Genomic DNA, 20365 nt, shown 5'->3' with positions numbered 1-20365 from the left:
AACCACTGACCGTTGGCAGCCTCCTCTAATGCCAATATACTCTTATCATTTGAATCCCAAATTGATGACGCCGGTCCAATGTCTAATAGTATCCTGCTGAAGGACTTCTCTATTGTAGTCGTGCACTATGTACGTCATGCCCGCCAGGCCAAGCCTCACTTTCCCTTAATCATCACGGTTGCGCCTCAGCCCGCGGAAGTTCTAGGTCGACCAACCACGGCAGCTGCGAGGGCCGGTAGCGGACGTCCATGATGGAGGCGTTGACGAAGAGCGTCTGCCGGCCCTTTTCTAGACGCGCGGCCCCGCCATCCGCGCCGGTGGTGTCGACGTGCACACACCGCTGTCTGCTCAGCCGGGCGAGACGGCGGACGGCCTCGGGGGTCACGGAGACGAGGTCGGCGCGCGTTTGGGGCTTGAGGTGCCGCGCGGTGTAGAGGAGCTGCGAGGTGGAGGGGTCGATGGCGGAGTGCCAGGTTGGGTGGCGGTGGTGGTGATGTTGATGCTGATGTTGGTGTTGATGATGATGATGATGGTGCTGGTGTTGTTGCACGTCTGGCAGTGCTTGGCCGTCGTTGTGGCCGTCGTCATCGCGCCAGGTGGCAAGGTAGCCACCCCATGCCTCGTGGATGTGTCCAAAGCAATGCAGCTGCGGGCGCGCGGCGTGCACAGCCTGAAAGAGGGCGTCGCAGCCGGCGCGGTCGGTCGCCGGATGGTCGGGCGGCAGGCCCTGGAGCTGAGCCATCCCGGCACCGTCCAGGACGCCGAGTGGCGGGCCGTGCGTGACGGCGACGTCCACGCCCGGCGGTATGCGGAAGTCGTGCGCCCCAGGCGGGTACTGGAACGCCCAGCCGCCGAACACGGGTGTGTACGGACTGGCATACACAGACAAGCGCGCACCATTGCCAAGCGCGAAGCTGTGCGTGCCTTCAGTGAGGTACCTCACGCCATGGGCCTCCGCGCGGGCAACAATGTCGAGCACAGCTTGGCGCTCCTCGCGGCGCTTCCTCCGGGCCTCGGCGGCCCACTCGTGGTGGCCCTCCCCGTACAGGTCAGCAGCGTCGCCTTCGTCATCGTCGTCTTCATAGCCTTCGAACCAGTGCTCAGCGTCGAGGGCGAGGTCGTGGTTCCCCGCGATGGCGAGCTTGAGGGGCGCGCGCAGGGCGGAGAGGAAGGCAAAGGTGGCGGCGAACTCGGCGGGGGTGCTGCGTCGCGTGAGGTCGCCGCAGTGGATGGCGACGTCGGCGGAGGGGAGGGGGTCGCGGAAGCCGGTGGGCGCGTGGAGGAGGTTGGCGGTGGGGGAGGTGAGTTCGTCTTCGGTGTCGGGCTGGTTGCTGCTGTTGCTGTTGCTGGTGGTGATGTTGCTGATGGTGGTTGTCGTTGTTGTTGTTGAGGGCTTGACGTAGGGCTGGGCGCCGTGTGTGTCGGAGATGATGAGGATGCGTGTGCTAACCTTCAGTGATGACATGGCTAAGTAAACATAGGCGAGGAAGGGTGATGAATGGATGAATGAAAGTGCGTTTGAGTGTAAGAGCTGTTTGCTGCCCCTGCGACCAGCTGTCCAAGGGTACAGGGTAGTGTCAAGGCGAGCGTGTACGCAGAGCCATCAATAGCTTCCTAGAGACGCAAGATGATAGCTGGGCTCATTCACTTATTTTTGGATGGTGCTGGCTGGAGCGGCGGCCACGGCGGAAGTGGGAGGAGTGAAGATAATGGCAGCTGCCTGTAGGCCAGCCCCGACGTTCACGCCGGTTGTGGTTGTGGTTGAAAGTGGAGCCCCGCCACAAGACATCGCGATCCCTCGGTGGCTCGTTCGCAACGCTGCTCCATCGAACTTGGCACTTTCACGGCTCGGCATCAACTTGACGTCAACCACGACGCGACATCCAACAGCTCCCACGCGCGACCCGAGAAGCAATATGGCCTCGCAGGACGTGTCAATGGACTCGCCGCCACCCGCGCCCCCCGCCAAGGACGGCAGCGAGGAGCCCATGTACGGCGGCTACTCGCGCTTCGAGATTGAGCTTGAGGTGAGTTTCCTTTCCCCCGTTTACGCGCCTCTTTGCCCCTGGCCTTCGTCGTCGAATGGCCTCGGCGGCGACGGCGGCGTCTGTACGTAGCAAGCCTTACTCGAACTTGGGAGACTCCGGAGGATGGGAGCAGCAGGCAAAAGGAAACACGCGCTGACATTCTCCGGCCACAGTTCGTCCAGTCGCTCGCCAACCCCTTCTACCTCAACCACCTCGCGTCGCAGAAGCTCCTCTCGCAGCCCGCCTTCGTCGCCTACCTCGCCTACCTGCGGTACTGGTCCCGGCCGCCGTACCTCCAGTACCTGACGCACCCGGGCCCGACCTTGCGCCACCTCGAGCTCCTGCAGCAGGAGCGCTTCCGCCAGGACATCATGAGCCCGGACCTGGTGGCCCAGCTGGTCGACGAGGAGATGCGCGCGTCGGTGCAGTGGCACCGCGAGGCGTGAGCGACAATACCAGGTGGCGGCAGCTTCTGACCCGGGCCCGCCACTCGGATACGAAACCCAAGGGCCAGCTACGACGACGACACGACGGCACGACGTGCAACACTCTTACGAAACAAAATAATAGAAACCGGCAGCCCGCAGAAGGGCCGAGCCGCCGCGGAATGGATCATGGTCTACCTTCAGGTCTACCACAAGATATCATCGCTTAACACAATATGCCCCGAGCTTTCCTCCAACGCCCCAAATCCCATTCTCAAAACGCCGGATATGCCTCCGAAAAAACCAAGATACAGCGAAAACCACACAGGCAGAATTGCTGCTCAGTTCTCGCGCCAGCGGTGGCCGCACGTCATGCACTTGTAGAAGCTCGTCATGGGCTCGTCGGCACTGCGGATCTGGACCTGGAAGAAGGCGGCCTCGTCGCCGTCGCAGCCGTCGTTGGGGCACTGCACGCGGCCCTTTTGCGCATTGTCCCAGGCGCCCGGCCCGCCGAAGACGTCCTCCTTCTCCTTGCGCTCGTAGACGCGCCGCGAGAAGACGGGCTCCGTGATGCTGTGCTCGAAGGGGCACGTCCGGCACTCGAGTCGGTTGAGGCGCGCGTTGGTGAGCGACACGGTTAGGATGTTGGCGCACTGCGGGCAGACTGGAGAAGAGTCAGCGATTTGGTTCGTTTTTTTCCTTCGCTCTGGACTGCCAGGACGGAGAAGAGGGAGGAGGCAGGGCAGGTCGGGTCGGGTCGCATCTCCACGTACAGAGCAGCATGGCGGGCGAGCGATCCCCTTGCGCTGGGGAGCGGCGTAGCAGGCAGAGTGTGAATTGAAAGCAGGTTTTCGAATATTGTGCGTCGGTCAAGGCGCCCGAGCGCCCGTCGTCGTCTGCGTCGTGGTCGTGTTCGTGGTCCTCGCGGTCGTCGTCTTGCGTGGGTTGCGACGGCGAAAGAAAAATGCGGCATGACGGTCAAGCTTCCCGGAAGAGGCGCCCAGTCGTGGTGGGGTCCAACTCCCAGGCCATCCGGGCCCCGCTACTACGTACCACCACCAGCGGCCCAGCACCTCGGGCTCGCCTCAGTTGCAGGTGGCCTGGGGCCCCTACCCTCGCCCTGCGTTGCACCTCAGTCCAACCTACCTAGGGCCACCCCAGGCAGCGGAGCCCGCTTCAGGGGCACAGGGACCAGACAGCGCAGTTGAGGTCACCTCAGTAGCTGGAGCCTGGGGCACAGTCCCCTCCATTCCTCGTCCGCCCCCCCCGTACTCTCACCTCACCGACGTCAACGCCGCCCACTTCGCTTTCCAACACCCAGTCCCCCACCTCCAGCCCACCGCCGCCGCACCGCCTCCCGGCACGCATAAGCTACTCATACTTGTACGCGTTGCGCCCGCCATCGCCGCCGCCGCCGCCGCCCCTACGATCACTTCCCCCCCCGTCATCCCCACGACGACGACGACGACGTGACCTCGACGCCGTCCACCTTACACGTCGACAACAACCACCTCTCCCTCCCGACGAACAGCCACCTCTCACACAAAACCTAGAGCGCCTGCTCGCCTGTCCCCGCGCCTCCCGCTCGCACCCCCCCTCATGAGGGGACCAAAAACCGGCATACATCCCTACATAGCTACGCACATAGCCCATCAGGACCGCCCGCCCCATCATGGCCGCCGACGAGGAGCACGAGGTTCGTTCTCCCCCCCCTATCCTCTCCTTGCTCTGCCGCTGGGGGAGCAACTCTCCTCCGATGCGCACAGCACTACCTCAACGTCTCCTCCCCTTGGGTTCCCCTCCAAAGGAAAAAGGCTGGCTCGAACAGGTGCTGACAAGAAACCGAGGAACAGGGCGCCTCCATCAAGGAGCAGCTCATCGCCGCCTGCCGCGGCAACAACACGGACCTCCTCACCGAGCTGCTCGACGGCAAGCCCGATGACGAAATCACCTCGCTCCTCAACCGCACCACCACCGTCATGGGCAACCACCTCTACCACGAGGCCGCCTCCCGCGGCAACTGTGCGTATATATATCCAATTCTTATCCCTCTCCCCCCTTCCGCCGCCTGCCTAGGCCCCCCCTTCCCCGACTGACACCCCGCGCGTGTCCGCGCACCCAATCCGCGCAGACGAAGTCATCGACCTCCTCCTCGACCAGCCCGCCTTCGAATGCGACCCCGTCAACCGCCTCGAGGGCGACACCCCCCTCCACTCCGCCATCCGCTGGCTCAACGCCGAGCCCCCCGCCCAGCGGCCCTTCGGCCTCGCCCTCGTCTCCATGATGCTCGAGGCCGGCTCCAGCCCCCGCGCCCGCAACCGCGCCCGCCTCACCCCCGCCCAGCTCGTCGACCCCTCCAACCAGGAGCTCAGGGACCTCATCCGCCAGCACGAGTACGCCAGCCAAAACGCCGGCGACTTTGCCGACGTCGTCGAGACGTCCAACCCCGCTAGCAACGGCACGGGAGCGAAATCGGCCGCTGTGCTCGACGCGCAGGCGAGCGATGACGATGACGACGATGCAGAGTTTAGCGGCAGTGACGACGAGGAGCGCGCCGAGTGGGAGCGCAGGAGAAGGGAGCGCAAGGCACGGAAGTGATTTGGGGGGCATACATACATGTTGCTGCCGCACGCACCCAACGCGGCGTTGCGACCGGCAGGCGGACAGAGCCGGCAGGGCGGCGGGCGCGGAACGGCGTTGAGCGTGCCATTTACCACGACAGAGATGTGTTGGAGCATAACGTACAGTGTACGACATGAGCGCTAGACATTTGCACGCCCCAAGTGTACGACAGCACCGGGCAGGTAGTTATCGCCGGATTCCCAGGTGCGATTTGATACAAAGAAACTGGGTATATGACTCTAGGTACTAGGTATGCTGCTGCTAAAGGTATCGTTTGTAGGCTAGACTTCAAGTCTGCCTATCCATCATGACGTCGTGTTCGCGTTCCTTGGCGGTCAGGACGCATTGCTTGCTCTCAGACACCAGACCAGCTGGGTCGCTACTTAGAACCGCGTGCGCTCTCACAGGGCAAGCCAAGCGGCGGCGGCGGCGGCAACGACACCGGTCGTCGCCGTGCCAAGCGGCCGTCCCCTGCTCGCAGCTCCCTCCTTGTCAGCTTCGATATAGGTGACGTTGCGCAGCCGCTTCATAGACAGCTCCGACAGCCGCCCGCCGCTGGCAATCTCAAACAGCTCCTTGCCTAGCTGGCGCAGGATATTAGTCGAGCGTCCAGCCGGACACATGACCACCTCCCAGCCGCCGCCCTTCGGAATGATAAAAGTTGATTGCTGGTCATCAAAGGCAAAGCTGTAAGCGTCGGGGCACACGGCCTTGACCGACTTGCTGTACAGAGATGGCTTGCAGATCTTGGGGTCGTGATATTTGCCCACGCAACAGTCTTTGTCGGACCCGGTGGCCGCGCAGGCGCTCTTGCAGGGAGAAAAGGCCGGACGCTGAATCTTGTCATCGGGGTAGGGGTAGATGCCATCCCCGGGCTTGGTAGGAGGAAAGGCGAGGTTCGGCCATGGACACCAGCTACCGACGCTGTCATTTGTCTCATCTGGTTCCAGGGGAATCGGATACGTCGAGTTGGCGTAAAACGTCCCGGTCTGGGCCTTGGTGTATAACCAGCCGCTCGTTGCCACGCAAGCGCAGTTGGTGAGGTTGGGCGGGATATACGTCGTGTTTTTCGCCGGGATATAGTTGATGCCCATGGGTAGGTTGTACCCGTCGACGAGGGAGATGTCGTAAAAGGTTTGCATGCCCGTCACGCCGCCGGCGAGGTTGAACTCGGCAAGGGTGGCAGGGGGTGCTCCCTGTCGAGCCGGTCAGAGTCGAGTCTCAGAGTCACCGAGCTGGAGTGATACTTACGCTGAATTCGCAGTCGAGTTTGGAGAAGCAGTCTCCCGTCTTGCAAGCGCACGAGTCTCCATTTACAGTACAGTTGGTGCGCCCCCACACACGGCCTTGCCATTCGGGACTGACCCAAAGCGTCTTGTTCGTCCCGGGCTCCAGAGCAAAGCCGCCGGTGCCGGGGCCGGTGCCGGACTGAGTGGCGATACCGGGCCAAATCGTCGACTCGCATTTGTTGGCGACAATGAGGGGTATCTTGCCCTCCCAATTTTCTGGAGGACCTCGTCTCGCCGGCAGCCCGCTTCCTCTGAGATCTCTGGGAGAGCCGACCTGCCGGTGGCGCTTGCTGTGTGGAATCCGCACCGACTCGACGGGATGAAGAAACGACCCAAACGTGACCGCGGCCAGAAGTAGCTGACTCATGGAACAGCTATGGTCTGGCTGCGAGTTCTGTATTTGAGATGCAAGAAACATGACTCCCATACACTGTTTCCGCTAAGCGACGTGTTGAAAGCTCGTGGTCTCTGACAAATGCTCGCCAGTTTAGCCAATTCTTGGTAGCTTGATGTTAACGCAGCGTAGGCATGTATGAATGGCGTATATCCGAGAGAAGAGCCAGACCAGGATGCAGGAAGTGAAGCGATGGCGCGGCAAACAATGACGGTGTCCTAGTTATACCAGCAGGCAGCGTGACCGTGAAGCCCAGCGTCGTGTGATTGGGGGACGTTTCGATGGACAGCACCGCAAACCTGATTTGCCCTTGTTGGGAATGGACGTCAGAGGCGCGCAGACGGACAATACAAGGCAAGGTCGAGCAAAAAAGGTTCGTTTGCCGCGCGAGGGGGACGCGGACAAAGTGTTGGCAGACGAGTCCTTATATACGCCGTATAAGAGCTGAGCTGGCAATTCCAGGTAATCAAAGATGAGAAATATTTCGATGAGGTTGGTCGTTTGTTTGAAGAAGCCTGGCCGGCAGGTCGTAATAGTAGCGGTTTGGAGGATGGGGGAGAGTTGGGAGCCATCATGGGCGACGGCGGGCGCTTCTACCATTGCCTTGCCGCCAAGAACCTGGAATCCTCACGTTGAGGTATGACGCAGGAGCGACTGGCTCCCGTTGCAACTTGCGCCTGCCACCCGCCAGGGGTCCAGGAACAGCTCGGCCAACCCCACAGCGCAGCATCCTTTCCATATTGGGAATAGCGTCATGTAGTACAGAGGAGGAGCTCACGCCCAGGTTCCTGAAGGACGACATGGAGCGTCTTGGTGTCGTAATCCACCCCAGGCCAGGCTGTTGCGTGCGTTTGTCCGATACTGATGGCACTCAACTCCAGGCAAGCGACAATCAACACCCCAGTCGAGCCATGTCCATGCGCCGCTGCGTCCGTAGCCAGGGAATCCCCAAGTGCAGCATTGACACTATATATCTGAAGGTGCCTCTAAGCTTCAACTCGGCCACTGTCTATTATCCACGTCAAGACTCAAGCCAACTCATAAATCCGAGTCGAGGCCGCATCCTGCCACCACATCTCCCTAAGTTCGTTGCACCGTCTCGTCTCGGTCGTCTCGCCCAATAAAGGCGTCCGGCTTCCTCTTCCCATGCATCCAAGCTCCGCAGGTATCATTTTTTGGCCCAGAGATGACATGCCGCCTCTATCGAAAGCCACGAAATTCATTACGCACACTCTTGCTCCTCCGTCACCCGTTACCTGAAGCGCGCCCGGCAGCGGCCCATGACCTCGCCCTGGCACACCAGCTCGGCGCTGAATTCTGAGCCGTCGAGCGTTAGGTAGATGTCGAAGTAGACACGGTAGAATGTGCCCTGCGGTGTGTCCATCCGCTCAAAGTCCTTTTCGAGATTCTTGCGCGACAGGTCCGAGGTGAGCGTCACGACTTCCTTGATGCCTATTCAGGGTTAGTATCAGCTGCACAATTCTTTGCCACCGTCAGACTTACGAGGATCCTTGGTGTACTCGGGGCACACATCGTCGTCGCACGCGTACAGCACGTCTTCGTACATGAGTGTGGCGCCGGGAGCGACCTGCCGGAAAAAGGACACCTTGACCGGCTCGCCGTTCTTGACCTTTTGTCCCTTCTGCACGAAGATCTGTCGCGTGAACTTGCACCGGTCCTTTCCGTCCAGCGAGGGCACGCGGTACGCCTCCGGATGGTACCCCTCCTTGAAAGGCTGCAGCGTCGCCATGAGATAATGCCGACGGGCCACGCGATGGGTGATGATGCGCTCCGTGATGCCGGCGGTGACGGCGCCCTTGACGATGGCGGCCACCGAGTCCATGGGGCGGACTACCTTGGACTGGAACTGCGGCGGCACGTGAAGCTTGATCTGCTGGAACAGGTACTCCGAGGCGCCGAAGCCACCGACGACCAGGATGTTCTGTAGCGTGCGGTTCTGCGCCTGGATGGCGATGATCTGGTTGCGCACCAGCTCCAGGATGCGGTTGACCACCGGCTCGAAGCACTGCAGAATCTCCTCGTTGGTAAAGGTCATGTATCCTTCCTCGATGCCGGCCTCGGGGAACTCGGCCTCGATGCCCACGTCGACGGCCCACTTCTGGCCGTTGTTGCGGAAATCGGCCTTGATACGGTTCTCAAAGTCCATGATACACTTGGCGTAGACTCGGCCAGCCGTCTTGGACCCGTCTGGCAGCTTCATCTTGCGGATCTTGGTGCGCAGGATGTTGCTGAAGTTGCGGTTCAGGGCGGTGGAGCCGCATGAGTCTCCGGATCCAGCCGTGCACTCGGCAACAGTAAAGGGGTTCTCCTCCTCCACTTCATAGGCGATCAAATCCACGGTGCCACCGCCGCAGTCGACGATGAGCACGGCGTCGTGGACCTTGAGGTTGAGGAGACCGGTCTTGGAGCAGAAGAGGGCGGCGGCTTCGGGCTCGGAAATCAGCGTCAGGCGGTTGTCGTTCTCGTCGCGGAGGAATCCGGCCTGGATGGCGGCAGCACGCGTCGCCGCCTTGCCAGCGTCGTTCCAGATGGCAGGCACCGTCAGGTAGTACCGGATGTTGCGCTCCTCTCGGTTGAAGACCTCGCCCAGCGTCTTCTGCAACGCCGACCGCATAGCCTGGCGGAGCTTGAAGAGGTAGTCGGCCGCGACATCGATTTCGGACTTGCCCGGGGGCAGGGGAGGCAGGTTGATGGGGTCAATGTACGTGTTGCCGCTGAGCATGAGCTGCAGCTTGAACCACTCGACCTTTTGCACGCCGGGCTTGGGGTAGCCGGTCGGGGCTAGGGCGTCGGCGATGTCGGGTCCCCAGCCGACGACCTTCTGGTACTGGTCGTAGTACAGGACAGTTGGGATCTGCAGCGGTAGCGTTAGTGGCGGCGAGGCACATCTCGAACAGCCAGGGAAGCCACCTTTTGCTTCGTGTACGAGCCAGCACCTGGCCACTCCGTGATGATGTCCTCCTTGGCCTCGTTGTTGGTCGCGAAGGCAAACGCGACGCCGGAGAAAGTTGTGCCCTGCGCGGGTGGTTAGCAGCGATCAGAAGCGCGCGCCGTGCCCCGCGAGCGGGGAAGGATTCTCGGGAGGACTGACGAAATCAATGCCCACGATCAGCTGGGCCTTGCTCTTGCTCGCGCCCTCGACCTCGGCGGCGGGGTTCGTTCGCTGGTACTGCTGGGCAATGGGACCTCCAGCCGGGGGCGGTCCGCCGGGAGGATATCCCTGCTGGCCACCGAACCCGGGGGGGCCACCGCCGGGCGCGGGAGCTCCCATCGGCGGCGGCCCTTGGCCCATGGGGTTCATGTTCGGGGGGTAGCCGACGGGGGCGCCCGTGTTGATGGGAGGCGGGCCTCCGGCCATCTGGCTCGGCGGGGTGCGGTTGAGGGGTCCGGGGTGAGGGCTGGTGCGGTCGACAGGCGCGCCGGGAGGGCCCTGAGGGTAGTTGGCCGTGTAGCTGGGCGGCCGGTTGCCTGGGCCCGGGTGGTTCATGGGGAGACTGGTCGTCGACGACGAGGCGCCGAGGGGAGGCGTCGGGCCGGGGTGCGGGATCTGCTGGTGTTGAGGTATTTGACCTGGCGGAGGGGTGCTGGCGGGAGGGACCCCCTCGGTGGTCTGGATGCTTGCGGCTGATTTGCGTTTCCCGAACCCGAAGCCTTTGAGGCGGGAGTTCATAGAGCTCATATGGAAAAGCGAGAGAGGGAAAGGACAAAACGGGGCAGAATGGAATGGGAAAGGGGAAGAGGAGAGGAGGGACTCGAGAAAGCCCTGACCTGACGGGACGGAGCTGAGCAACAGCCGCAAAGACGGGGGAGGGACTTGCTTGGGCTGGGCTGGGGCGCGCGTCTGGCGGGCGGCGGGGGCAGCGAGCGAGCGGCGGCGTGCGTGCGTGCGTGCGTGGGCGAAGGAGGAGGAGAAGGAGAGAAGGCGGATGGAGGCGTTGACGGGTGAGCCACAGGACACGACTGGGGTCAGGGCCCGGGTCGGGTCAGAAATTAGCAGCCCTGGGCGAATGGGGGTGGGCTGCTTGGGCGTGCCGCTGGCCTGTGGGCTGAGCCGCAGGCCGGGAGGAAGCGCTGAGGTGTAAGCTGGCAGCGACGGCTTTTGTGGTTCCGCGTGGCTGAAGGCGAGCCCGGGAGCTGATGACCACGGGATGGTGGATGGATGGGGGATGGCGAATGGCGGCGGCTGGGCTTGGCTGACTTGCGCTGGGCTGGGCTGCTCGCTCTGGGGCAAGATACGGCGCAGCGCCGCCGCAGGTGTCCGTAGGTACAAGTTGTCTGATCAAACAGAGGCGCCGTCGCCAAAACGCACGAGGAGCGGGTCGGAGACGGATGACGCCAAACTGCGTGCGGGCAGCGGCGAAGGCGACGGTGAGATGACGATGAACGAGAATGATGAACGCTGCGCGCGCTGTGCGGCTGATAAATCTGTCGCGCAGGCGGGGTCAGTCAGATCCAGGGCAGCGGCCGCGCAGCGCACGTCAAGTCCTCATCCTCGAGCGGCGAGGACTGTAGCATGTACGGAGTACTAGAGGCAGAGCTCTTCCATCCCACCAAGCACAAGTACCCGAGCTGATAGGCGCAAAAGTCCTGCACCTTGGCCTCGCCTACAGTAGCTTCGACTCTGCGCGCAAGAATCCTCCCAATTTCCCTGCTGTGCAGGCCAGATCGATGATGCTCCGGGCGATGATCCGGGCAGACATCATAGGTACTAACCTGTGGACAAGCCCTTCGAAGGTCCTGAGGCAAGACGGCACGGCTGTCCTCGCGCCCCCCAGAACCGTCGACGGCTCCCACGGTTTCCAAATCTCGTCGCCTCCCGGCCTGGGTGGTCCGTTGGGCACTGCGGCGGCGGGACTGAGCGTCACCCCGCTAACTTGATGCGCCCAACACAGTCCTCCTCGCGCCTGGGGAGGCAGGGCCCACGTTACTGCGATTGTATAAAGGATGCAGAGAACGGGTTCCGCGACGAAAACAGGCGCCCTGGGCCTGAAGACAAAGTCCAATGGCCCCTCTCGACTCTTTGCAGACCGGGGCGAGCCGTTGGACATCGAAGTCGGGCATCTGGCGCTGTCGCGCAACAGGGCTCCTTGCAGGTCCTCCACTCTCATCGTGGGTGGGACCTGGACGCCCAGGACTTCCATCTAGGACTTGCGCCACCTCGAGGAGCATGTGGGCGGGGTAAGGCAGCCAGGTCGCGAGGGCCTCGTGTTTTCTGTGGGCGCCAGTTAGGCCTGACCTTCCATTGTGGCGGCGTACCCACACGCCCAGGGATTCGTCCGTCCATTCAAACTCCCGACGCCCAGAATAGCATGCGTTCGTGGCCCTCGCACATCATCCACAAAGCCAAGGCCGCAAAGTCAAGTACCGGCGAGACACGGGGACAGAGGCTGCCCCTGTGCGATAGCGTTGCGCCGTGCTCGTCCTGGCCATTCACTCAGGTCCGCAACGATCACGAACATGGCAATGTGTGGACGTGTTTCGCTTTGTGCGTCCCGGGCACACGTGGGATGAAGTCATTCACCCTCGAGGTTGACCGAAGCCGGGTATCGCGCCGGCGTCCGTTGGCGCAGCCCAACGTCAACCAGCACAGACCACGTGCCAAGCGAGCTTGCTTGTCCTGACTCGACTCCAGAAGTCGCACGGATGCGGAGCGCACGGAAACGACACCCTTTGCCAGGGGCAAGCCATGTGGCAGTCATTGTCCTGTCTGCGATGGAACCCAGCCTGTCGTCGCGAGTCTCAGACGTCAGCGTCTTGAATCGGCCAGTGGCTTGGGGGGCTGAGTCCTGCATCGCCTCGCTGTCCGCTCTGTCAGCCTAGCCACGATCGACCCGTCCCCGTCGTCAGTGGGGAGGGTCAAGACCGGACCCTTGTTTCGAAACCATCTTGCCGTTTTGCAGGGCGGCTCAGCCACAGCAAACAACCGTTGCACGTGACCAACTGTCTTTCGACGTCGACCGGGCTTGACTCTCATTCTTTCATCGTTGGGTTCCGAGATCAGAGTGACCATTGAATCTCGAGGAGGAGGGTGACGGCGGCATCGTCGAGCCTGGTGCTGTGTTCTGTGCCACTGTGCATATAACTGCGCAGTGTGCAGTGGTGGAGGTGGACGGCGCGAATGCGATCGCTCGCTCGACAAATAGTCGAGCTGTGGTGAGAAAGGCAGACGCTCTCTCGGTTTGTCGTATTTACCGTGTGCATGAACTGCCCATGTACGCCATCTCCCGCTCCTTCCCCGATGGTCCCTTGCGGAGTGTTCCTGCCAAAGTCGGAGTGGCAACCAAATGACCTGGCTGCCCTCCGGCTGGCGAGGCGGTTGCGACCGGACGGTCACATCGTAGGTACCATGCGACGGACTGTGCAATGAGCCGAGCATAAAAGACGCCATGGCACTGTCCTACTGAAGCTGCTTCAGTCAGGCGATTCGGCGATGCGCCCAAGATGGAGTTTTACCTCGTGAATCTCTTCGTCTTCTGTGCCATCAACGTGGGCCTCATCTGCTGCCAGCGCCGACGCACACTCCAGGCTGCTCGGCGTTCCGCCAGCCACGCGACCCGAGACCATGACACTACAGAGCATGCCGGGCATCTCCACGTCCACTTCCTGGTAGTCTATGCTTTTGCCGTCGCCGCCGACTGGCTCCAGGTCTGAATTCGGAAACTGATTCACAGGAAGGGCATGAGCTGACGTGCGACCAAGGGCCCGCACATCTACGCCATCTACAAATACGAAAAGCATCTTCCAGAGGAGCTTGTTGCGCTTTTGTACGCCACTGGGTTCGTGTCTGGAGCCGTGAGCGCGCCACTGGCAGGGCAGCTTGCAGATCGCTTGGGCAGGCGACTGGGGTGTCAGCTTTACTGCTTCACTTCCTGCTCATCATGCCTATTGATCCACAGCGATAGGCTCTTCCTGCTTCTTCTTGGTCGCGTGCTCGGTGGAATCTCGACGACCCTCCTGTTCAGCGTATTCGAGACTTGGTTGATCGCCGAGTTCCACCGCCCGGGGGCAGATAGGTCAGGTATCACCCTGGATAAGATATTCGGACGCATGACGCTGGTCAGCAGTACCGTGGCCATCGTCTCCGGCGTCGCCGGTGATGCCTTGGTGGAAGCTACAGGAACTCGCATCTGGCCATTCGCTGCTAGTTCGCTGAGCTCCATGGTTGCTGGCTTCCTCATTTTGGTGCTCTGGCGCGAAAACTACGGCAATCCACCGGCAGCCAAAGGTCTAATATTCCGTCTCCATCAAGGCGCGCGGAAAGCCTTTGCGAACAAGCAAATAATGGCATTGGGTCTCGCTTCCTGCTGCCTGGAGGGAGCCATGTACTTGTTCGTGTTTTTCTGGTCGGCTGCGCTCAAAAGCGCTCGGGAGCGGGCTCGCCCTGACGAGGACGTGCCATACGGGCTCATCTTCTCGAGCTTCATGTGGTCCATGGCATCAGGATCCCTCATCCTACAAACGGTCTTTGGGGCCCTCTCGGTGGAAACCGCTGCCGTCAATGTGGGCATCTCGATGCTAGTTGCGAGTGCATGTTTCTCTGGCGCCGCCTTTTTCGAGAACGAGTCACTGATATTCTGGAGTTTCTGCGTCCTCGAATCCTGCTTTGGGGCTTACTTTCCAGCCATGGCTGCCCTCAAGAGCCAGGTTGTCGAGGATGACATTCGCGGCAGCGTCTACAGCTCCCTCAGGCTACCGCTGAATTTGTTTGTCGTGGTCGCCCACAGTCTCGACTGCGAAGGTACGTCGTCGAGGAAAGCGAAAGGGCTCAAGCTGACAGGGGTGAACTGCAGGCGACAACCATCGGAACCGCGTCTTTCTGGTACTTGCGGCTCTTCTGAATATAGCAGCCACAATAGTGGGCGGGATGTGTTTGACCTGGGCAGGCGATGGGACCTTGCTACGGGTGCATGGCGAGGTAACCTGACCCGGCCATGTCAATCACGGAATTTGCTGGGATGAAACGAGAATTATTGGCCTCGATGACGAAGAGAGCGCGATTTTTGAAAGCTGGAGTCGGACCTATTTTCGCTGCTGCCCCAGTTCCCCATGGGTCTGGTGGGCTCATGGCAGTCAGACTGGGCGGGTGTCAGGGGGGCGGTTCTGCTTGGACGGCATGCCTTGGGGGACTTTGGGGACGAAGTGAGCGAGATGCAGCAATGAAGCTATCGCCAGGCAGTTCACTTTGTGATTTGTCTGCGTATGGTCCGAGTACACGGTATCCCATGAGCAATGCCGGGGATGTCACTCAAGCCCACTGAGGCCAGTGACGGAAGGTGGGATGTGCCTGGGGTCGATTCGCCAATCGCTGGAGATGGCGGGGGGACCAGCCCCGTCCCCAACCACGACGATGCACTGAAGGGCGCCAGGTAGGACCTCAGACACTTCCTGAGCAGCGTGCCCCCCTCCGGGGGAGAGCCAAGGAATCAAGCCACTCCTCCACCTCCTCCCCTCTCCGCCAACTTGCCGCCCAGCACGACCTGCGACGACCCCGGCTGGGACCAAAGTCGAGGCCTTGGCGCTTGCTCTGTTGACGCACGTTCAGGTGCATCGAAGAGATAACTAACTAAAAGCACTCGACTCGCCCGGGTGGGACGGCGGGCGCCCGCTGCAGACAGCCTTCACCAAGAACCGACGCCGATCGCCAGGAACCAAAACGATTCCAACGTCGCATCTGCCGTCGTCGGCCGTCCCTCGGACAGATCCAGTCGCGGCCGCAGCCGCAGCCGCATGCCGTGCCGCCGCCCGGGGCGTCGATCTTGGCCGGCCAGTCGCCTGCATGCCAGCACGCGCAAAGCACCACCACGGCGTCGCGAAGTCGCTCATCCCTCACGCAAGACGAGGGTGAGCCCGCCCGCTTGCGGACTCCTGACAGCGCCGTGGGTGGGAAGAGGCGCCGGGCCGGTGGTGCCACGGTGCTTTGCGGGCGGTCACTGAGGTCCACCTGGCATAGACGGGGGGTTGGCGGATTCGCGGGAAAACCGGACAATTCGCCGACGGCCTCTCAGGAGAGCATTCGACGAGGCGCGCAACCGCTGACGGAGCCGGTATTCGGGGCCACGGCCACCGATCACCCACCCCAGGACGGGACGCGGCGGCCTATGCGGAAACCAAGGTCCGCCGCTGGTGGGCGATGTCGACTGATGGGACGGGGCATCTGGCCGATGGTGATCCTTGCGGTTGTGGCGATTGTAAGTCTCCCCCCTCCCCCTCCTTGTGCTGTCGCGGCAAAGTCAAAGACGCTCCCTGCTGGGCGCGCTGGTTGCGGCAACGTCCAAAAAGGCCGGCCCGCGAGAGCTCACGCCACGCCAACTCTCATCACGACTTGAGGCTGCGCTAGTGGGACAGCTCTCGGCGATTCTTGAAGCTGGGCCCCCGCAATGGCCCCAAACGCCCCCCCATGGTCCCGGGCTGCCGGCCGCCCATTGGCACCACTTGCATCACCATCATCGCCGTCATAATTAAGTTGCTGCAGTATATTACCCAGGCGCTCGCCGCTAACACTGCAGCAAGCTGGCGCAGCTCGTGCTCCACGACGCCAAGCTCCGTCTCCTCCAGCTCGCCTCGCCCGTCGCCGTCTTCTTCTCTCACCACTCTCCTCGCCTCCCGCCCAGACCTCGTGCCTCACCCGCCGCCGATTCCCTCGACATTGGGCCCGTCTGCCTGAATCCCGCCCCGTTCCCGACCGTCCCACCCGCCTCCCATCCTCTCACCATGGCCCTCGCAGCCGAGACGAAGCGGGTTGTCGAGCAATTCGACTTCTCCGACAGCGATGTCGACGTCCACGTTAAGGAGTTCTTGCGGCAAATGGGTATGTCGACGACGTCTTCGCGCTCCTCTCGCTGGCCGGGCGTCCCGCACGCAGGCGCTGTTGGGCCACTTTTGCTGACGTCCAGACAGACGAGGGGTTAGAAAAAGATGGCACGAGCCTCAGCCAGATCCCCACTTACGTCACTGGAGTCCCCAACGGCACAGAAAAGGTACATTGCCATGAAGCTCCAGACTCGTCGCTCGCGTGTCGCGCTGACTGAAATGCGATGTGCTCAATAGGGCCTGTACATGGCCGTCGACCTGGGCGGAACCAACTTTCGCGTCTGCGCCATTCAGCTCAATGGCGACACGACCTTCAACCTGACATACTCCAAGGTTGCCATCCCGGCGGAGCTCATGGTGGCTAAGACGTCGTCGGAGCTTTTCGCTTTCCTCGCCAAGCAGATTGAGCTGTTCCTCAAGGAGCATCATGCGGAGCGGTTCGCTAGCAACGTGCAGCGGTCCAGCACGCCCGGTGGACCCCGCGATGAGAACATATTCCGCCTCGGCTTCACCTTCAGCTTCCCCGTCAAGCAGCTGGCAATTAACAAGGGCCTGCTCATGAGATGGACCAAGGGCTTCGACATTCCCGATGCGGTGGGCAAGGACGTGTGCGCCCTGCTGCAGACGGAAATCGACAAGCTCGGCCTGCCGGTCAAGGTGGCTGCCCTAGTCAACGACACAGTTGGGACGCTTATGGCGCGCTCCTATGCGTCGACCGGCAAGCACCGATCCATCATGGGCGCCATCTTCGGCACCGGCACCAACGGTGCGTACATCGAGAAGACGGCCAACATCAAGAAGCCCATCGAGGGCGAATACGACGCTTCGACCGGTGAGATGGTCGTCAACGTCGAGTGGGGCTCGTTCGATAACCAGCTCAACGTCATGCCGACGACGCCGTGGGACAAGGCGCTGGATCTCGAGACGCCCAACCCCGGCTTCCAGATGTTCGAGAAGAGAATCTCGGGCATGTTCCTCGGCGAGCTGGTGCGATTGGCGATTGTGGACATGATGAAGAACGAGGAAATCTCGCTGTTCCGGGACATCAACTCGAGCTTCAACGACTGGATGACGACCACCAGCATCCCCAAGGAGTCGGGGCTGCTCAAGACGGGAGGCCTGGACAGCGCCATCTTGTCGGTCGCCGCCGCCGACAACAGCCCGGAGCTGTCGACGCTCCGACAGTCGCTGGAGAACACCCTCCACGTGTACAACCCGGCCCTGGAAGACGCGCAGGCCTTTAAGGCCGTCGCCGGCGCTGTCGTCCGCCGTGCGGCCCGCATGTCTGCCGTCGCCCTCGGTGCCATCGCCCTGCGGTCGGGCCTGCTCGAGGACCCCAACGAGGACGTGCTTGACATTGGCGTCGACGGCAGCCTGGTGGAGCACTACCCCTTCTTCCGTGAGATGATCTACGAGGCGCTCCCGGCCGTCGAGGGCATCGGGGCCGCCGGCGCCAAGAAGATCCGCATCGGCATCGCTAAGGACGGCAGCGGCGTCGGCGCCGCGCTGATTGCGCTCGTGGCGCAGCAGCAGGAGGGTAAATGAGCTGAGAAAAGAACCGAGGGTGGCCTAGAGGCTGGGGTCTAGCGCACGTTGGTCTGCATGGCGGCGGCAATGATGATGACGGCTGTACAGGGAACACGACGGCGTATAGCCACGGGGCGGTCTTTGTCGCCGGCTGGATGGGCTCTGGGCGGCGTTACTCTTGTGGTCGGGCTGTGTTTGAGGATACCTGAGGGAAAGAAACGATGCACTGCATGGAGGGGGGAGGGGGTTGTCTGACGCCGCGTAAGAAGCGTCCATCTACATACGTTACAAAGTATTCATAAAGTATCCCTTACAAGATGTATCCAAGAGGTCTTGCTTTCTCTTAAATGGCGTGGGCGCTACCGTTGGCGCTTGGCATGCTTTCAACTCAAGTATCTCTACGGCTCTTGTATATCTATGACCACGGCCGTATCTCTACCCGTCCACTTTGTCCCGTGCCCTGACGATGCGCTCGCTACTACACATTCCTCAACACGTCCCTCTCACAACGCCATGACACGCATTGGCACCTGTCATCCCCTGCCGTGTCACGCCCACGCTGACCCATCCGCCGCCGCCTCCGCCTCAGCCAGCACCTGCTCCACGTCGAGCCTCACAAACGGACTGGCCATCATCACCGCCTCCGCCTCCGCCTCGTCCGCCGCCATGCCTCCCCCGTCAGTGCCATTGCCGTTGTCGCTGCTGTCGCGATGCCCCCACCGTACCGCCGTGCAGACCATGTATTCGTCGCCGAGGAGCCACTCGAGGCGCACGTCCGCGTCGCAAACGCGCTCTCCCCGCAGCCATATCTCGAGACCTGGCGGAGTCGCCCCGTCCGCTACTGTTGTTGCTGTTGCCGTTGCTGTTGCCGGTGCGTTGACACTGGTGACCGTGGATGCAGGCGGCGGCGGCGGAGGAGGAAGAGGAGGAGGAGCGACGTTCCGCATGTCCAGGTCGCGCAGCCAGGGCGCGAGCAGCGCGTCGCCTGTCATCTTGACGTACCCCTCGCGGAGGCACCACAGGGCGTAAAAGTGCGCGAGCATCACGTCCGTCCTGTCTTGCCCCTTGCTCTCACCAGTGTCAGCACCAGCACTAGCACCAGCATGCGTCACGCTGCCTGCGCCTGTACGTGTCAGCGGCAGTTGCAACGTCCATTCCAAGGCGCGCAGGCGGGCGGCCTCGCCGGGAGAAAACACGTCCTCGTGCATAGCCACGTAGCGCGGCCACCCCTCGCGCGAAATCATCTCGCGGTCGCGCGTGCGCCTCTCTGACGGACAGACAATGTCGACGCCTATGGCGGTGGTGCGGGAGGGGGGCGCGGAGAGGGCGAGCAGGACGACGAGGCCGGCTTGGTGGGAGACGTTGAAGAGGAGGGGCTCCGTGTAGTCGTCCTCGTCGTCGTCGTTTCCCGATCCACCGGCTCCTTCTTCCCCTCCACGGTCCGCTGCCGTTCCCGCTGCCGATGCCGTCGGCGCCGCTCCGCTGCCATGCTCACCGCGGGGGACCCGGAAGACGGGCTTGTGCGTGCGCGCGTCCCGCCCAGGCAGGGAGTCTTGCCAGGGGACGCCCGCGCAGCGCACGATGGCGAGGCGCTTGAGCAGGGCGGAGCCGAGGGCGAGCTTGGCGTCCTTGACGTGGTAGTAGCGCAGGACGCCGGAGCGCTCATCGGGAGTGAGGAGGGCGAGCGCGCGGGCGGCCTGTTTTGTTTGGCGTTGGCGATGTCAGTTAACAGGCAGACAGACGCTGCTCAGAGGGCAACAATGCGAAACAGGTGAATGAGGGGGAAAACAAAGAAGGGCGTGAAAAAGGATGAGGGAGGGGGGGAATGCGCACCGCGGAGGAGAGGTCCTTTGTCTGCTTGGCTTCGGGCCAGAGCGGGCGCGTGTCGAGAACCCATTTGATGAGGGTTGGCGTCGTCGTCGTCGTCGTCGTCGTCGGGATACCTGGCCGCTGCGGCGGCGTTTGGCTGCCCATGATGGTGGCGGGGTTTGGCCGTGGCGGCGCGCCGCGAAGCAATTACAGACGAAAGTGAAAAACGCCGCTATCGTGGGTGAGCGTGGTGCGGAGAGGCTGCAGCGGACATGACGGGACGCTTCGTGTAACTGCGTTGGCGTATGAGGTGAGGCGGAGGTGAGGTGAGGTGAGATGCATGAGTAACACGGACGGATGTTGAACAAAGAACGGGTGGGCGGGCATGCGCTGGCGCGAGCGGCCCGCGTCCAGACGGACCAACGTTGCAGCACTGCATAC

The 20365-nt window shown here is 62.1% G+C and overlaps 9 protein-coding genes across 9 annotated transcripts; 4 read left to right on the top strand and 5 right to left on the bottom strand.

Annotated features, from left to right (window-relative positions):
- Positions 1-172: 172 nt before the first annotated feature.
- On the bottom strand, positions 173-1465 carry PLICBS_001623 (uncharacterized protein; the record flags this gene model as incomplete). Its single annotated transcript, XM_018317292.2, has 1 exon — positions 173-1465. One exon carries the CDS (start codon positions 1463-1465, stop codon positions 173-175), a length of 1293 nt encoding a protein of 430 aa, XP_018182817.2.
- Positions 1466-1916: 451 nt separating this feature from the next.
- PLICBS_001622 (suppressor of hpr1) lies at positions 1917-2473 on the top strand (the record flags this gene model as incomplete). Its single annotated transcript, XM_018317293.2, has 2 exons — positions 1917-2027; positions 2201-2473. The coding sequence occupies 2 exons, from the start codon at positions 1917-1919 to the stop codon at positions 2471-2473; spliced, it is 384 nt and encodes a 127-aa protein (XP_018182818.2).
- Positions 2474-2793: 320 nt separating this feature from the next.
- On the bottom strand, positions 2794-3235 carry PLICBS_001621 (RNA polymerase III C11 subunit; the record flags this gene model as incomplete). The annotated part of the gene is made up of 2 exons (XM_018317294.1): positions 2794-3116; positions 3226-3235. The coding sequence occupies 2 exons, from the start codon at positions 3233-3235 to the stop codon at positions 2794-2796; spliced, it is 333 nt and encodes a 110-aa protein (XP_018182819.1).
- Positions 3236-4124: 889 nt separating this feature from the next.
- Positions 4125-5050, top strand: PLICBS_001620 (uncharacterized protein; the record flags this gene model as incomplete). The annotated part of the gene is made up of 3 exons (XM_018317295.2): positions 4125-4148; positions 4306-4474; positions 4584-5050. 3 exons carry the CDS (start codon positions 4125-4127, stop codon positions 5048-5050), a joined length of 660 nt encoding a protein of 219 aa, XP_018182820.2.
- A 425-nt stretch (positions 5051-5475) lies between these two features.
- Positions 5476-6730, bottom strand: PLICBS_001619 (uncharacterized protein; the record flags this gene model as incomplete). The annotated part of the gene is made up of 3 exons (XM_065599870.1): positions 5476-6270; positions 6326-6364; positions 6440-6730. 3 exons carry the CDS (start codon positions 6728-6730, stop codon positions 5476-5478), a joined length of 1125 nt encoding a protein of 374 aa, XP_065455942.1.
- Positions 6731-8009: 1279 nt separating this feature from the next.
- PLICBS_001618 (uncharacterized protein) lies at positions 8010-10457 on the bottom strand (the record flags this gene model as incomplete). Its single annotated transcript, XM_018317297.1, has 4 exons — positions 8010-8209; positions 8261-9632; positions 9689-9793; positions 9870-10457. 4 exons carry the CDS (start codon positions 10455-10457, stop codon positions 8010-8012), a joined length of 2265 nt encoding a protein of 754 aa, XP_018182822.1.
- A 2762-nt stretch (positions 10458-13219) lies between these two features.
- Positions 13220-14616, top strand: PLICBS_001617 (uncharacterized protein; the record flags this gene model as incomplete). Its single annotated transcript, XM_065599869.1, has 3 exons — positions 13220-13423; positions 13478-14449; positions 14503-14616. 3 exons carry the CDS (start codon positions 13220-13222, stop codon positions 14614-14616), a joined length of 1290 nt encoding a protein of 429 aa, XP_065455941.1.
- A 1873-nt stretch (positions 14617-16489) lies between these two features.
- PLICBS_001616 (glucokinase) lies at positions 16490-18133 on the top strand (the record flags this gene model as incomplete). Its single annotated transcript, XM_018317298.2, has 3 exons — positions 16490-16586; positions 16676-16755; positions 16826-18133. 3 exons carry the CDS (start codon positions 16490-16492, stop codon positions 18131-18133), a joined length of 1485 nt encoding a protein of 494 aa, XP_018182823.2.
- Positions 18134-18663: 530 nt separating this feature from the next.
- PLICBS_001615 (uncharacterized protein) lies at positions 18664-20089 on the bottom strand (the record flags this gene model as incomplete). The annotated part of the gene is made up of 2 exons (XM_018317299.2): positions 18664-19812; positions 19949-20089. The coding sequence occupies 2 exons, from the start codon at positions 20087-20089 to the stop codon at positions 18664-18666; spliced, it is 1290 nt and encodes a 429-aa protein (XP_018182824.2).
- Between the last annotated feature and the right edge of the window lie 276 nt (positions 20090-20365).

Source organism: Purpureocillium lilacinum, assembly GCF_023168085.1.
Source record: "Purpureocillium lilacinum CBS 284.36 DNA, scaffold_1, whole genome shotgun sequence".
Classification (NCBI taxonomy): Eukaryota; Fungi; Ascomycota; class Sordariomycetes; order Hypocreales; family Ophiocordycipitaceae; genus Purpureocillium; species Purpureocillium lilacinum.
Note: the sequence above shows the minus strand (reverse complement) of the source record. Positions and strands in the feature narration are given on the sequence as shown.